This window comes from Bactrocera oleae, chromosome 2 (assembly GCF_042242935.1).
Source record: "Bactrocera oleae isolate idBacOlea1 chromosome 2, idBacOlea1, whole genome shotgun sequence".
Taxonomy (NCBI): Eukaryota; Metazoa; Arthropoda; class Insecta; order Diptera; family Tephritidae; genus Bactrocera; species Bactrocera oleae.
Window position 1 is genome coordinate 56,113,130 of NC_091536.1, and position 16,947 is coordinate 56,130,076.

General features: G+C 33.9%; 2 protein-coding genes across 2 annotated transcripts in view; one reads left to right on the top strand and one right to left on the bottom strand.

Moving 5' to 3' along the window:
* The window catches only part of Cpr97Ea (cuticular protein 97Ea), a 38,632-nt gene that overhangs the window by 3,908 nt on the left and 17,777 nt on the right, over positions 1 to 16,947 (bottom strand). The window lies entirely within an intron of this gene.
* On the top strand, positions 110 to 2,122 carry LOC118680015 (odorant receptor 67d). The gene is given in 6 exon segments (XM_070113210.1): positions 110 to 414; positions 416 to 954; positions 956 to 1,045; positions 1,116 to 1,305; positions 1,384 to 1,539; positions 1,605 to 2,122. Coding segments are annotated over 6 exon segments (1,167 nt in total). The 5' UTR covers positions 110 to 285; the 3' UTR covers positions 1,668 to 2,122.

Below are 16,947 nucleotides of genomic sequence, written 5' to 3' on the forward strand. Positions count from 1 at the left end.
CCCGCTGGACTATTAGAACTTACGAAAGAAGTAGCATTTACATTTTAATTACAATATATTATCTTTATAAATAAATAATACTATGATTTAGTGTAAATAACCCTATTAACACGTCGTAAATAGACAACCGTGAGAGTGTGGCCAAACCTTAAACAAAAGTTCAACTTAAACTGAAATTCAGATTTCAAATACTTTATTGTCTACAGTCAGTTAAAGGCATGGATAAAGTTAAAGGTATCGAAATAATCACTAGATTAATATTAGCAGTTTAGTTTCTTTGAAAAGATGAAAAGACAAAAGCATCCCTCGGACATTTACTATAAAATGCTTTCGTTTATACGTTTCTGCTCACGTCAGATCGGTGTGGATATTATCGCTGAGGATTATAAAATCAATTTGAATACATATTGCGTTTATTGGCGCAATTGTCGCTTATTGCCTCTGTTCGGTAAATACGATTAGAAAATATATTGCGACAGATTGGACGGTGTTGCTCGATGTCTTCTCACCGGTGAGTTGCACCATACAAGGAGTGGTGAAATTGATGTCAGCTCTTTTGTATCCACACTTGTATCGGAAATTAGTTTTGGACATCGGAAAAATTTATGAGAAATATCAAGAAATGGGAAAAGAGTACGAGGAGAAATTGCACGAATGGAATAAAAGTATGAAAAAAATCTTAATTGGGTGCGCAGTTGTGTATTTCTTCACTGCGTTGCTGTTATTATTCACACCAGTTGTGATGTATATATTTAAGGGCGAACGACACTTGGTACGGCTTTGTGAAGTGCCCGGTTTCGAAAGGGATTCGTTGTATGGTTATTGGGTGAACAATGCTTTCAGTGTAATTTGTGTATTCATAGGAGCTTTTGGTTTATACGCTGGTGATGTGTATTTAATTCTTTTTTTAACACACTCAATATTTTTTTACGATATATTAGCACTAAAAATAAATTTTACACAAATTGATAGAAGATGATGACAAGGAAGAACGTCAAACTAAATTAGTTAACGATATTGTAGAGTGGCATCAGTATTACTTGGAGTGAGTAATCATAATATACTACATACATTTCTAATTGCCCTAAGCCTAAGCATATTTGAATCTACCATAGATTTAATGATAAGTGCAATTTGCTTTTCTTTTGGACCATCTCCGCACACATTGTATGCACCACGATGGGTATCTTGAGTACACTGCTCATCATCATGCTGAAGGATTGGCCGGGTGCTTATTCCTATCTTTTGGTGTGCTTTCTCTGGCTATATATGTACTGCATACTTGGCACACGTATTGAAATATGTGTAAATAAGTGTTTCAAAAGGGCACAGTAATAAGTATTACTGTATTAAATACTAGTATATTGCTCTATTTTGCCTTAGAACGATCAATTTTGTACTGGGATTTACGACATTAACTGGTATGCTTTAGATGTGAATAATCAAAATACGATTCTCTTAATGCTAACGAAGTCACAGGCACCACGAAATATAACCATCGCGGGAGTTGAACCTTTGTCGGTTAACACAGCACTCAAAGTGAGTCTAACCAAATAATTTTAATGAAAGCGTAACATTTTTAATTTAATTTTCAATTTTATCAGATAACACGCACAATTTACAGTTTGGCCATGATGGTGCTACGTTTCCAAACTACTAACTACTAACTAAATAGAAGATATTATGAAAAGTAGAAATGGGAGTGATGTATAAGATCTTCGGTTTTATTCACGTAATGATAATCATTAAGTGCCAATCATAACATTTCAAGGAATCAAGATTAATTTCAAGTTCAAGGTCAAAAAAATAAATTAAAAGTCATATATATTTTGGTTCAATGTTGCAAAAGCAGCTAGTCAGTATTTGCGATCAGTGTCATTCAACGTACTAGAAAAAATCCGTTTCATTCGTCATCAAGATCAAAGTCCTGATTACAGGTAGTGGATCATATGATCCAGTTGAGACCACATATTAGATATGCTGTTATAAGTTCAATTTAGATTGGTCTGAAAATTCCAAGTATAATATTTTTTCAACTTCTGTTTAATCTATCTATCATTTTATTCTTCACCAATTAATCTCTACAATTAAACTTATAAAGCATTCGGTCGACAGACCAAAAACACAGAGTGAAACACCTTCGGCAATTGTTTTCTTATTATTAATGTTTCGGTAGTCACTGGAGGATATATCACATCTATGATAATCCATTTTTATACCCTCGTACCATGTTGCTGCGGAATATAATAGTTTTGTTCATATATAATCGAAATTTTCATACTCTTGCAACATGCAGGAATCAAAGCCAGGGAAATTCCTTTAGGTGCTGGCAAAGCTTTATATTAAAGAAGTAATGAAGATCTAAATTAGAGTGTAACTGAACATTTTATACCCTCGCAAAGTAAAGTGATATACGAGATTTTCGTATATATTTTAATTATAATGGGAAGTATTGCATCCATTATTTACAGTCACAGGCAAGAAGATACACTATTATTAGAAAGAGATTATTTGGGAATTTCATTAAGATTTCTTACATATTGACCGATAGATGCGGTATAAAGTCCACCGGAAATTCGAAAATATTTATATTAGGTATTTGGAGACTAAGGGAAGTATTAACCCGATTTTACCCATTTTAATCACAAAGGCATGCTGTTATTACAAATATATTCTACTCGAATTTCAATACTAAAACTCATTAACTGACTGATATGTTCGGTAAAAAATCAGCCATATACACTGGTGTCCACATATTTGGAGTCTGGGTCCTTGAAAAGTTAAAGTCCGATTCTGACAACTTTTGGGCGTTAGATTAAATACCTTGAGGACAATATTTTCGCAGAGTTTAATCATAACAACTCCATTGATGTTTGATTTGTATACTGTAAAGTGAAAGAAACAGATGGAATTTAAAAACTTGTTATATGAGAAGCATATATCACACACCATATTTGGTTGAAATTGGTTAAGTAGTTCGTGAGTATATGATTTCACCTAAAAGTGGACATTGATACGCCCATTGCTCAATTTACACTCCGGCACCCATAACGCCCTTCTCTGCCAACCTGGCTGTGAAATTTAATACTTGTGGCTCTTTTATTCAGTGAGTTATCGCACATTTAGTAATTTTCAACATAACCGAATATGGGGAGTGGGCATGGTTAATATCTGACTTTACCCATTTCCCAGTGTATACAAAAATGCTAAAAAAAACTCCTGCTTAGCAAGTTTGGTTAGCTTCAGTGGTTTGAAAGATATATACATTTAACCATTTTGAGGGCGGGGTCACGCCTTCTTTCAAAAATCAACAAGTTCCCCTCACCACTGCGATCCCTTACATCAAATTACAGTTTTTTTATCTTAATTTAGTACTTAGTTCTGACACTTTATAGGTTTTCGTTTAATGACAAATTGTGGGCGTGGCAGTGGTCCGATTACGGCCATCATCAATACCAACTCCCCTTGGAGATCAAGGAATACGTATACCAGACGGACGAACGCATTGATCACTTTTATATACAGGTTGGTTGAAAATTTTAGCTCGAAATGAAAAAATACTATTTTTGGTACAAAATATATTTTTTATCCAATATAATCTCCCTTAACTTCCATACACTTAATCCAACGATCCTCCAATAGTTTTATGCCATCCCTATAACGACTGTCCGGATGCTCTGCAAAATACCCGTCTACGGCTGTAATAGCTTCTTCATTCGACGAAAAACGCTTCCCACGAAGGAATTGTTTCACCTTTTTGAAGAGGTAGTAGTTGCTGGGGGTCAAATCTGGTGAATACGGTGGATGCTCAAGCAATTCGTACTTTAATTCGTTGAATTTTGTCATTGTTGTTGTCGTTGTAAGCAGGTGCAGTTTTTCATGAAAAAGGATTTTTTGTGCTGTAAACCAGGTCTTTTCTCACGAATTTTTTCATCCAGCTGTTCCAAAAGGCTTCAATAATATTCAGACTTGATTGTTTCACCTTTCTGCAGATAATCAATCAACAATATTCCTTTTGCCTCCTATAAAACTAATATGTAATTCTCCTTGCAAAATATGAAGTACTCGTTCGTCTGAGATGCCTATAGCATTAGCGATTTCACGCTTGGTCAAACTTGGATCTTAACTAACAATATTATGAATTTGCTCACTGATTTATGGTGAAGTTGCGGTTTTTGGTCGTCGTTCGCGTGAATCATATTAAAGCCTAGTACAACGTACGTTTAAATTCAAATTTGAAGGTGAGAACGCCTTATACACTTAACAATTGTTCATAAATTTTCTTTGCTTTTAAAGCTTTCAAAAAAAGAATCTAATCACTGCGCTATATTCAATTCCTTCCATATTAAAAAAATACTCTGATACGACAACTTAAAATGGCTTGTAAACAAAAAATTAATTGACATAATGACTTGCATGTGTTCTCAAGACAGACGTACCAACTTGAGTAAAAAATTTGGAGCTAGTAGTGCTACTTGTATTTCTTTGTGAGAACACACTTATTAGATGAACAAAACTATTATACTCTGTTCAACATGTTGCGGGATTATAAAAATGAGTGAAAAAGACTCGACCTAAGAAGCTAAAATTAATATACATATATTGAGTTGATGCAGAAAGCGTCAACCAGAAGATCGAATTTCATTATATTAAGAATATGAAGGAATATGAAGTTTAGACCAAATTATAGACCAATTGGCAATGTTTGGCAACACTTCAAGCTCTTATGCTGTAATTTTTTAGCTGTGTACATTTGTGTTTTTATTTTAAAAAATTCTTGAAGTTTAATTGATTTTTATTACCGTGTTAATACAAATTTTTAGTGATTAAACTCCCAGTTTCATGATAAGTATTAAATGTTCTGTTTTGTGCGGTATTAAAAAGTTTAAACTTTCCAATTTTTGGTGCCGAGTCAGCCTTTTGTTTCATTTTGTTTTATTTTATTCTATTTTCTCTCTTTGTTTATCTTATTTACTTCTTTATTCACAGCTGTGTTGCGTTTAGCTTTTTATTTGTTACAGTGCTTCTAAAACTGCTCGCTATATTGCTTTTTCAAATTGTCTTGGTTTTAAACTTTGATAAAAAAAATTGTTCTTAATTGAATTTATTATTATTAATATTTTATTAACACACTAATTTATTATTAATCTATTAAATTTTGTCCTACCTACTCTTTTATTTGATCTTCATTCTTGTGGTTTATTATGTCTTGTAACTTCCCCAATTGTAACATTAAAGGCGAGTCAGATCGCTACGTTTCATGCTGGCTTTGTGATGGGCTTGCCCATATTAAATCTGCTGGACTGACTGGTAGAATCTTAGATTCTATTCTCGACTGTAAAGGATTGCGTTGGTCCTGTTTAAATTGTAGATCTATTGAAATCGATCTATTTAAAGTTTATAGGGAGACACGCAATGGCTTTAACGAAATCGGTCGTGATCTTGTAACCCGCACTGAAAAATTTAGGCACTATGAAAAATTGTTCAAATCTTTTAACTGCCTGAATGATTCTCACGAATCCTCTAAACCTGCTCCTAAGCGTAAACGTCCTTCCGATGAAGTAACACTTAGTTCTTCTGTTCAGAAAAGAACGTCTCCTCCCAATGACCTAATAAATCTCTCTTCTCCTTGCCCTCAAGGTGATAAGCCGTCAACTTCCAAAGAGCTCAATTCCCCAAAAGCTCTATCTAATAGTAATAAGTGTCTCACAATTCCAGAGGCTCCCCCTATTAACTTAGTAGCATCAGTTAATAATTTGATAGTTATTCCACCTAAAAAGTCTATATTTATTTCGAGACTTGCCAAGGATACCTTGGTGGAGGACATTAAATCTTACATTTCGTCACGTTTAAAAATCGATGATATCAATATACGTAAATTTAACTTCAATTATGATAGAAGTATATCATCGTTTAAAATAGACGTATCTCTTGAAACATTCAAAAAGATCTTAGATAGTTCATTCTGGCCACCTGGGGCTTTTGTACGCGAATTTAAACCTAAACTTAGAAGTCAAACTGAGGAAAACATTGTTAAATTACCAAAAGCAACCACCGATATAAAAAACTGATTGGTAGAAATTGGTAAAAACCTCACATTTTTGATAATGAGATTTTAAACAGCGAATTTCAAATTTTTAGATGTGATCGACTGAACAGAATCAATGGAGGTGTTCTATTTGCCGTGCATTCCTCTATCCCATCTGAAAATATTCTTGTTCCAGATTTAGTATACGTTGATACCTCTTCAAAGTGTTCCGTTATTCAGAGTAATCCTCTTGTTCTACCAGAGGACTCATATCATCCTGCTTTGGAAATATCTGTCGAAATCTCAGGCATTGTACGGGATAATAATCATCAAACTTCGTGCTTCTGTACTCGGTTTAACTTTGCAAAAGCTAATTTAAAAAAAATAAAAAACCGAACTTTCTACAATAACATGGCCTAATTATAATGGTGACATTGAATTGAGTGTCTCTCATTTTAATAACATTATTATGAAATTATTTGAAAAGTATGTTCCAATAGTAATTGTTAATAAAAGCAAAAGTATAAGTCCTTGGTTTTCGAAAGAGTTATATAAACTGAATAACAGAAAAACTCGAGCCTTTAAACATTTTAAAAAACCGGTTCACTTGTCGACTATTCTAAATATTCTCTATTGCGTCGACAATATTTTGACCTAAACAAAAAATGTTATAATAATTACTTAAATAAAGTAAAAAAAAAATATTGTAAGTAATCCAAAATCGTTTTATGATTTCGTCAACTCCAAACGCAGGATTTCCAAATTTCCGTCCGCAATGAAATACAAATCTATAATTTCAAGTGACAATGATATTATATCCAATATGTTTGCAGAATTTTTCATGTCAAACTACTGTAATAATTCTTCCAAAACTTTTTCTTATCAGCAAGTGCTGTGTTCGAATACTTTAATTAACGCTCCAATTATTTCTGAAGAAGACGTCCTTTTTAATTTAAATAAGTTAAAACCATCTTTTAGTTATGGCCCAGACATGATACCCTCATGCTTCCTAAAAAATAGTGCCAAATATATTTACTTGCCTTTGACAAGGATATTTAATTCCTCTCTTAAACACGGTATATTTCCTTCAATATGGAAACAGTCATTTATAATCCCTTTGCATAAAAGTGGATTTAGATCCAACATTTAAAACTATAGAGGTATCGCAAAACTATCAGTTATACCTAAACTTTTTGAAGCTATCAACTGACCATATAACCTTCTCGATTTCTCCGTTGATTTCCTCATCTGAATTTGTAAACTATGTATCATAGGCTTTTAGGGAACATAAGCATACGGATGTTATATACACAGACTTTAGCAAAGCTTTCGATAAAGTAAATAGCTCTATTCTCATACATAAACTTGATCTGCTGGGCTTTCAGCCAAGATTCCTTCAATGGGTATCTTCCTATCTTTATAATAGAACACAACGAGTGATATTTGAGGATACACCTTCAGATACAATTAATGTTTCTTCTGGTGTTCCGATTCTGTTCTTGTTGTTTATTAACGATATCTCTTCAGTAATAGAATTCTCAAAAATTTTATTATACGCTGACGACGTAAAGCTTTTTAAATCATACACTTCAACTGAGGAAAGGTGTCTGTTGCAAACAGACTTAAACAATTTGGTTGCATGGTGTGATAGAAATGATTTGCCATTGAATCTCAATAAATGTAAGACGATGTGCTTTTCCCGTAGATCTGTACACCCCTCTTCTTATATAATAAAACACCATATTCTAGAGCAAGTTTTAAACTATGTTGATTTGGGAGTTAATATGGACCCTAAGCTTAATTTCAGTCTTCATATTGATACCATGGTCTTGAAAGCAAAAGCTGTCCTCAGTTTTGTTAAACGTTGGTCTAAAGAATTTAGAGATCCCTATATTACTAAAACACTTTATACAACTTTAGTTAGACCTATATTGGAATATGGCACTATTGAACTAAAACACTTTATACAACTTTAGTTAGACCTATATTGGAATATGGCTCTGTGGTATGGAACCTTAGCTACCAAATCCATTCTGACAAGTTAGAGTCGGTCAAAAACAATTTTTACTTTTCGCCTTAGTGCATTTCGGATGGGATGCTAGGGTAAGTCTCCATACACTAGTCGTTTAAAACTTATTAATCTACCTACACTTTCTAGTCGTAGGGAAATGCTTGGCATAACATTCTTAGTGAAACTTTTGAATGGAACAGTTTGCAGTTCTTTTCTCCTGTTTGAAATTCAATTTAATATCCCGGTTCTCTTTTCGAGGCAGTTTAGACCTTTACTGCTAAAATCCTGTAGATCAAATTTTGAACTAAACGAGCCATTCCGCCGTATATGTCATGATTTTAATTCTCATTCCAGCACATTTGACTTATCTGACTCACAAATTAAAAAGACTTTATTGTTTTCTCTTAATAAATGAAAATGCAACAATTTATTATATTGTAACTTTAGATCTTAGCTGTTGAAATTTTTGTTTCTGTAGCTGAGCAGTTTTAGATCTCAACACTTAAAAAACTCTCTTGCCTTTTCTGACTCGGCTAATTCCGCACGTATGCGGATTGCGCCCCTCGCGTCGCTTGGGCGGGAGGAGGGTAATCGTTGGGTTATTATTGCATTCTTATTCAGCGCTAAACCACATAATTTTTAAGAAAACTTGTCCATTTAATTTCATTAAAATATCACATTTTGACCAAATTTAAAGTCAGGTGAACAGACTATTATAAGAGGTATGTTGAGTGCAGAGAAAGGGACATTAATATAGACATTGCTCAGGTACACTTGAGAACATATTTTCAAGCAATTTATCTCTGGGTTTCATTAAGGTACCTCATATACCATCACCAATCATATGGAGCAAAGTCAGCCGGATGTTCGAATATCCAGATATTACTTGTAGTTATATGGGAGCTAGGACAAGTTTTCACACGATGTTTTCATATTGGCCAATATATGTGGTATAAAGTCACCCGGAAGTTCGAAAATCTTTATATTAGGTATATGGGGACTAAGGGAAGTATTCACCCGTTTTTGACATTCAGACATAATATTATCAGAAAAGGATCCTCTCCGAATTTCAATTATGTATCTCACACATTGACTGATATTTTCGGCAAAAAGTCAACCATAGGAATGAGGTCCACATACTCGATACCTAGACTCTTGAACAGTTTTGGTTATATTAACTGGTGCTTTGTTTTAATGCTGGTGTGAAAGAATCAGATGAAATTTAAAATGGTGTTATATAGGAAGTAGTCGGGGTAATACGATTTCCCCCATTTTCTCACTGTGATATAGGAGTATTAGAAGAATGTTATGGACCGAATTTGGTTGAAATCCGGTCCCGCGATATGTGATTTCACCTAAATGTGGTCGGTTCCACACCCTTCGTCTAAATTTGACACCGCCTCCTATAAAGCCCTCTTGTGCCATCGTAGGTGTAAAATTTAATGTCTCTGACGCATTAACTGTTACTGTTACTGATTTATCGCACTTTTAGTAGTTTTTAACAAAACAGTTATATGGGATGTGGGCTGGGTTATCATACGTTTTCACCTAATGGCACTCTCGCGGTGAGGCTAAAGATTTTGATCGCTAAATCAGGCTAAGCAAACCTCGAAAAACAAAACGCTATATATAACTAACTATTTAAAAATTAAGTGCTAACTAAATAGTTATATAACTGCATTATTCTACATTACAAAAGTGTGCTTATTTCGGCCTCTGCAAATCGATTGCTAATGAAATACAAACGCCTCTTACTAAGAGAGGATAGACCTCTCAACAAAATCTAGTGTGCATGACCTTAATTCATGCTTGTTCCATATTTGCTAGCGTTGTCAAACGTTAGCTTTAACAAACTGCAATACTTCAATTGGGCAACGGAAATATCTGAGATGCCCAGTTATGATTGCCACATACACATATTCAGCAATTTTCTTTTAAACTCGCAATTATTAAATGTTCTTTACAATCAATTTACAGCTATGAAATGTTAATGACTCTATTAGCATGTCGAATAATGCTGAAAGACAGGCGTGGGAATGTGACCAATGCAATGGAAGTTATACCTATTGCAGCATATTATGTAGTAAACACTTATATATCAAGAATATTAAACGTCGTAGAATTATTTCCTTTGAAAATTTATTGCAAAATGCAAACAAAAACGCGCCCTTCTAACAACTTTTATAAATTGCTAAATATAGTTCGCTAAGCTCCAGCTTAATTGGTGTAGGCGTTATCGATGAGAATAATAAAATCGCGAGCTTTTAGATTATACTCTCCAAATACAGTTTAGTTATTGTATGACTTTAAGCAGTTGATTAATTAAATAATAATATTGTAAATAAATTACACAGCTCTACAAAAAGATTTTTCCTCAAATATTATTTAATGTAAATTATTTATAATTGAAACAAGAAAAAACGTTAACTTCGGTTGAACCGAATATACCCTTCACAAATACAAAACATTCCTTACAAGAGCTTGATTCCTATAGTTCTGTTTGTATGAGGGTTATATGCTATAGTGATCCGATCTAAACAATTCCTTCGGAGATTGCACCATTGGCTTAGGTAATAGTATATGTCAAATTTCTTGAAGATATTTTTTCAAAAATATCTAATATAAAAATAATTTCATTCCTATTTCCAAACAAGCACTGGATTCCGATCATTCATTTGTATGGCAGATATATGCTATAGTGATCTGATCTCTGCGGTTCAAATGAAAAGCTTCTTGGAAGGAAAAATACATGTGCAAAATTTCAGATGGATACCTCATAAACTGAGGTTTTGGATCGCGTATATGCAGACAGACAGACATGGCTTAATCGATTCAGTTTGCCATGCTGATCGTTTATATATATATATTATATATATATATATATATATATATACATACTTCGTTGCAAATTGAATATACCCTGTTCACGGAACTTTTTTTTGTTACCTTAGATACCTTAGCAATTTTTGATGGTTTCAAGTGCCCAGATTACGAACTTAATTATGAAAGAATGGAATGTGCTTTGATCAATTATCGGTTAGTAATAAAATTTATTTTCCCTGTCAGTGCCTTTTGTGCGCATACAAACAGCAGTTGATCTTTGCTTACAGGCTTTTATCGAAAATTCAATTACTATACCAGTGAAAGTAGATAAGAGGTTGAAACATCTGCTCTTTTCACATATCCTTCTTACTCTCTATGGAGCATATTTGTTATTATTACACCCTACATTTTGAAGTAAGAATTACATTGAGCGTTAAGAACGGCTATTGATCCATTAATGAACAGAACTTAATGTAAAATATTTAGTTAATGCGTCTGTCCATCTGTGCAAGCTGTAACTTGAATAAAAATTGAGACATCTTGATGAAACTAGGTAAGACTGTTGTATTGCAGATGGACGTAATCGGACCGCTGCTACGCCTTCAAAAGGCCGTTAATCGAAAACCAATAAATTGCCGTAACTTAGCTCTACAATAAGATACAAGACTGTTATTTGGTATAACAAATCACATTAAGGAGAGGCATCTGCAGCTTAAAATTTTTTTAAAAAGTGGACCTGGTCCCGTCCTCTAAGAAATTTAATGTGCATATATCCTAAACCACTATAGCTATAACAATTCACTCAGGACACATATTTTTAGCAGCCGTAGCGACAATGAGAAGATGAGTGATATCGGGTGATAACCCCGTTCACTCCCCATATAACGGTTTTTATTAAAACTACTAAAAGTGTGAAAAATCATTAAATAAACCAGTCACACATAGGATAGTACAATCAAGCTTTATAAGAGCCAAAACAAAAATTGGACAATGGGAGTGGCACCGCCCACCTTTGATACCTGCTCGACCGATTTCAACCAAGTTCGATATGCAACATTCCTCTGGCATTGATATGTTACAGTGCGAAAATGGATGAATCGGATTACAACCACGCCTACTTTATAACACAATTTTGAGTTCCATCTCATTTTTTCACTTCCTAGTATGCAAATCAAGCAAGAATGAAGGTATCGGGATAAAAATTTGCATGAATATCACCTTATGACTAAAAATTGTCCAAATCAAACCAAAACTGTTCAAGCCCCTAGGTATCGAATATGTGGACCCCATAGTTGACTTTTTACCGAAAATATTGGTAAATGTGTGAGATATATAATTGAAATTCAAAATAGATCCACTCCTAATAGTAGTTTGTCTGTATTGACAGATAGGTTGAATCAGGTCAATTCTTTCCATAGCCCCCATATACCTAATACAAAGATTTCCGAGCTTCCGGCTGACTGATATGTGAATTATCTCAATGAAAATTGGAAAGCGTATTTTACTAATAACAGTGTATATTTGTGCCTAAAATGGAAAACACCCATATAACTTATATCAGGATTTTCGAACATCGGGCTGACTTTGCTCCATATGATTAGTGATGATATGTGAGGTATCTTAATGAAAATTGCATGCTGAATATGTCGGTCAGTGAGTATTATTTACATAGCTGAGCAATGTCAAAATTAATATCTTTCTCTATCCCCAATATATATATGATTTCCGTCTTTCCACCTGACTTTAAACCGGTTGATCAAAATGTGATAATTTAATGAAATTAAGTGGATAATATTTCGTAAAAATTATGTGGTTTGACGCTTATTTAGAATGAAATTAGTATATACCTTGGTCTAAACCTCATGCATATAATGAGTTCCGACTCTCTGGTAGACGTTTGCCACATAAGCTTATAATATAATTTTTAGCCACTTTGGTAGAGTTAATATCACATTCATACTTATGTATATCTCACTTCAAGCAATAGAACTGAGACTAAGTTTATGGCCTTTTATATAAGTCAAAAAGATACAAAATTTGATTGTAATTAAATCACGATTTCATTTAATAATGCATGTTTAGTACTTTCTCAACATTTTTTTAATATAAGATTTGAAGGAATTTCCTGGCCTTTGAATCTATCTCCAACATATTTTATGTAAAAATTGAAAACTTCCGTTTGGCGAAATCGGTTTCCAGCTCACATATACTACCTATGGTAAAATTTTTTTCGTTAATTTGATAATTTAATGAATTTAAATGTACAGTTTTTCTTAAAAATAACGTGGTATATCGCTGCATATAAATGAAATTGGTCTAGACCTTATAACCCTAATATACTGATTTCCGCTCCTCTGGTACAACAGCAACCTCATATACCCCACATATTAAATCTAACCCCTTTGGTTCAGTTTATATCACATATACCATGTTTGAGTTAAATAGCTTCTTTTTATAAAAGTTAACATTTCGGAGAAAAAAATAGTATAAAATAAATCTATGATCAATAACATAAGTTAATAAGATACCAAATAATAATTGAGTAATGAATGTTGAATTCTTTCGCAACATTTTTATACTTTCGCAACATGTTGCAACAGAGTATAGTTTTGTTCACCAAACGGTTGTTTGCATCACCTAAAACTAATCGAGATAGATATAGATTTTTATATAGAAATATTTCTTCTAATATTTGGTGATAATCAGTGGATAAGTATATTTTATCAGCCATCATGTTGAACTTATTACAAAATATACCAGACAACAATGTAAAAAAGTTTTTTAGAGTGCTGGACTTTGTATAAAGCAAAAATATCTTTCGAGAAAAAATCGCATGAAATAAATATTAGTAGGGTAGTATCAAATGGGCTAAAGACCCTTTTTATGTGGTTATAGATAAAGTGCGACCCCCTCGGTTTAAATGCTACTGTCTATTATTTTAGTTTTACGTCACATTTTAATATGAAGGTCATGAGGTGAACTGTAAACTCAAGACAATTACATTTAAGTACTTTTTGGGATTTACCCAGAGCCGTTGACAGCTTATGAAAGGTTTAGATATTAAGACAAAAAGAAGAAAATATATATAACTGCTCTACATATGTGTATACCATACTTAATTATATGTAAGTTATTGTTAATTTAGCCTTCATTGGTAGACCCTTCAAAATAGGTACTGTTTTAAAGTGTTAGACAAAAGCAAATTAACGGAGGAGTTTTCCGAGTACTTAATTTCAATACAATTAAATAAACTACTAATTTCTAAAATATTAATATCACTAAATATTATCTATTTTATGTTGGTGAATATCTAAGTAATATACAGGTATACAAAAGTACGTAAGCTATGTGTACAAAAATATACCATCACAAATCTATTATACTCTGTTGCAATATGTTGCAAAAGTATAATAAATATCAGTACACTGTGTTTGTAGTTTCAGTTACACTAGATTTCTTGACCAGCAAAGTGCTTTTTTCAAACTAATTTTAGTGTATTAGTTATATAATGTTTAAAGTATTATTATATACAGTGGCGAGCAAAACCGTATTAAATACAGTGGCGAGCAAACACATATACATATATACCAGTATACCATACCAGTATACCATAGTACCTATACAACGAACAGGAAAGGAGTCATAGCAAGGGCTTACAAGGAATTACAGTGAAAGAGAGCAGCACCTACTTGTAGGATCCAGCTTTTTACACCCGGACGGACTGAATTATATAATTATTATCTATAAGTATTTTATATATTAATCCATTTATTATTAATTAATTATGCCTAGATTAAGTAGAAAATCTGTATTACTAGTCGTCTTCAGAATAGAAGACGTATGAGAGTTCTTCGTGCAAATTTTTTATATAGAGATAGTGAGCAGTCACAAAATACTGTAAGTCACGCTAATCGTAGGTTAGATTCTGATGTACGTCTGTCCGCACAACTTATCAAGACAAATCAACATAGAACCAGGCGAGAAAATCTCGAGGTACGGTCTTTTGAACAAAATTTAAATACTGTTCAACATAGGGCAAGAAATAAATCCTCAAATCCGCTCTGAAGTGCAAAGCTCGGGGACATAGATTTCTGCACGAAAATCTCGAGGTTCAATCTGTTGAGCAAGTTTTAAATACTGTTCAACATAGAACAAAGCGGCAAGATCCCCAAATTCGCTCTGAAGAGCAACTAAGAAATACTCGAGATCATAGATCTCGGCGTGAAGACCCCGAGGTTCGATCTGTTGAGCAAGTTACAAATACTGTTCAACATAGAACAAGGCGGCAAGATCCCCAAATTCGGTCTGAAGAGCAAATAAGAAATACTTGAGATCATAGATCTCGTCGAGAAAATCCCGAGGTACGTTATGATGAACAAAGTAGGAACACTAGGGATCATAGAGAACTTCGCGCAAGAAATACTGAGTATAGGACTTTAGAGCTCATTCGTGATCAAATGCAAAGGGAACACGCAAGAAAAGATCCTGAAATAAGGAGAGAGGAGCGTGATAGAGAAATACAACGTCGACAGCTTAGTAGAGAGGGTATGAGGGAAGAAATTTTGAATCAGAGACGTCTTAGACAAGGTCAAGTTCGCCTTCGTAGAGATAACCCACTCAATAGGCAAATTGAAAACCAAAGGCAGTCCCAACGAATCCGATTAACGAGATAAAATAATGTTATAGAAACTGATAATTGTGGCAATTTAACAGATTTCAAAAACATTTATTTCCAAAATATAGATAAGGACCGCGGCTTGTGGTTTTCACACCAACATCGCAAATTAAATTTCGAAACTATTGCGCAAGGTCACCCGAATGCTGCATCCGCCTTCTTTTTAATGCAAAAATTTCCTTCAGAAGATGGAAATTACAATTTTTATACAATAATACTTGTAATACTTGCAAAAATGTGATTGCTAAAAAGAACGTTCCAAAAATATGTTTAGCTAACGGTCTAGACTTTCCTGAAATATCGGATTGTTTGAAAGGTTTAACCCCAATTAAAGAACGTCTCATAATGACTAGATTGCCTTCTATGACAATCCGTCCATTAGGATATCAAGGTCAGAGTTTGCTCAAAGGTACTGTTGTTAATATACCAATTTCTGTTAACAATATTGTGACATCTCTACCAAGGTCCTTTGATGAGGCTCATGTTATACAAATTCACTTAAGAAGGCGTTTGGAATACAATCATGATTACATGATCGATACCATACGCCCCGCAAAGATTATGGAAGCTTTGCAGTTCTTAGTGAATACCCCTCTGTATCGTGAGCACAATATACATATTAATGAAAACTGGATTTCAGAATTTAATAACAAAGAAGAAGTTCCGTTTGTTGCATCTGCAGAGGATTCCCGATTGGTTCAATCTTTTCATGCGGCACAAACTTCTCATGATAATCCCTCAGGTAATAATATTCCCACGGGTCTTTTACCCTCAGAGCTAAATCCAGGCGGTCAAGAAACTCTTTTGGACAATATTCCTGTAGAAAACTTAGACTATAACCGTTTAGTTATAGCGCCAGGTGAAGGACAAAGACCAATTGACATAATTCAAGATAATAATTCAGAAGAGTTGTCATTTGGAACAATATACGTTGGGCAGAAGCGTACATGCTCTGAAACGTATAGCAAGATAATACGTTCTGAAATTCGCCGTTTTGAGAGAAGAGCGTGTATATTTCAGAAGAGTTGTCATTTGGAACAATATACGTTTGGCAGAAGCGTACATGCTCTGAAACGTATAGCAAGATAATACGTTCTGAAATTCGCCGTTTTGACAGAAGAGCGTGTACCATTCCAAAGTTGTTCTATGATTACAAAAAATTAGAACTGCTACAAATTAGGAATAGTACATCGATTTGCCTTAGAAAGTTTTCAGGTCGCAACCCAGTTACGGCCCAAAATCTATTAAACGGAAACTTTGTTCAAAACTTGATTCAACACGATGATGGTTACAAGGTTTTGAAAGGCGTTAGATCCTCACCTGCGCACTGGGAAGCTGAGAAGAAAAAGGCAATCGCTATGATTCGCCAATTTGGGCTTCCAACCTTCTTTATCACTTTATCGGCTGCAG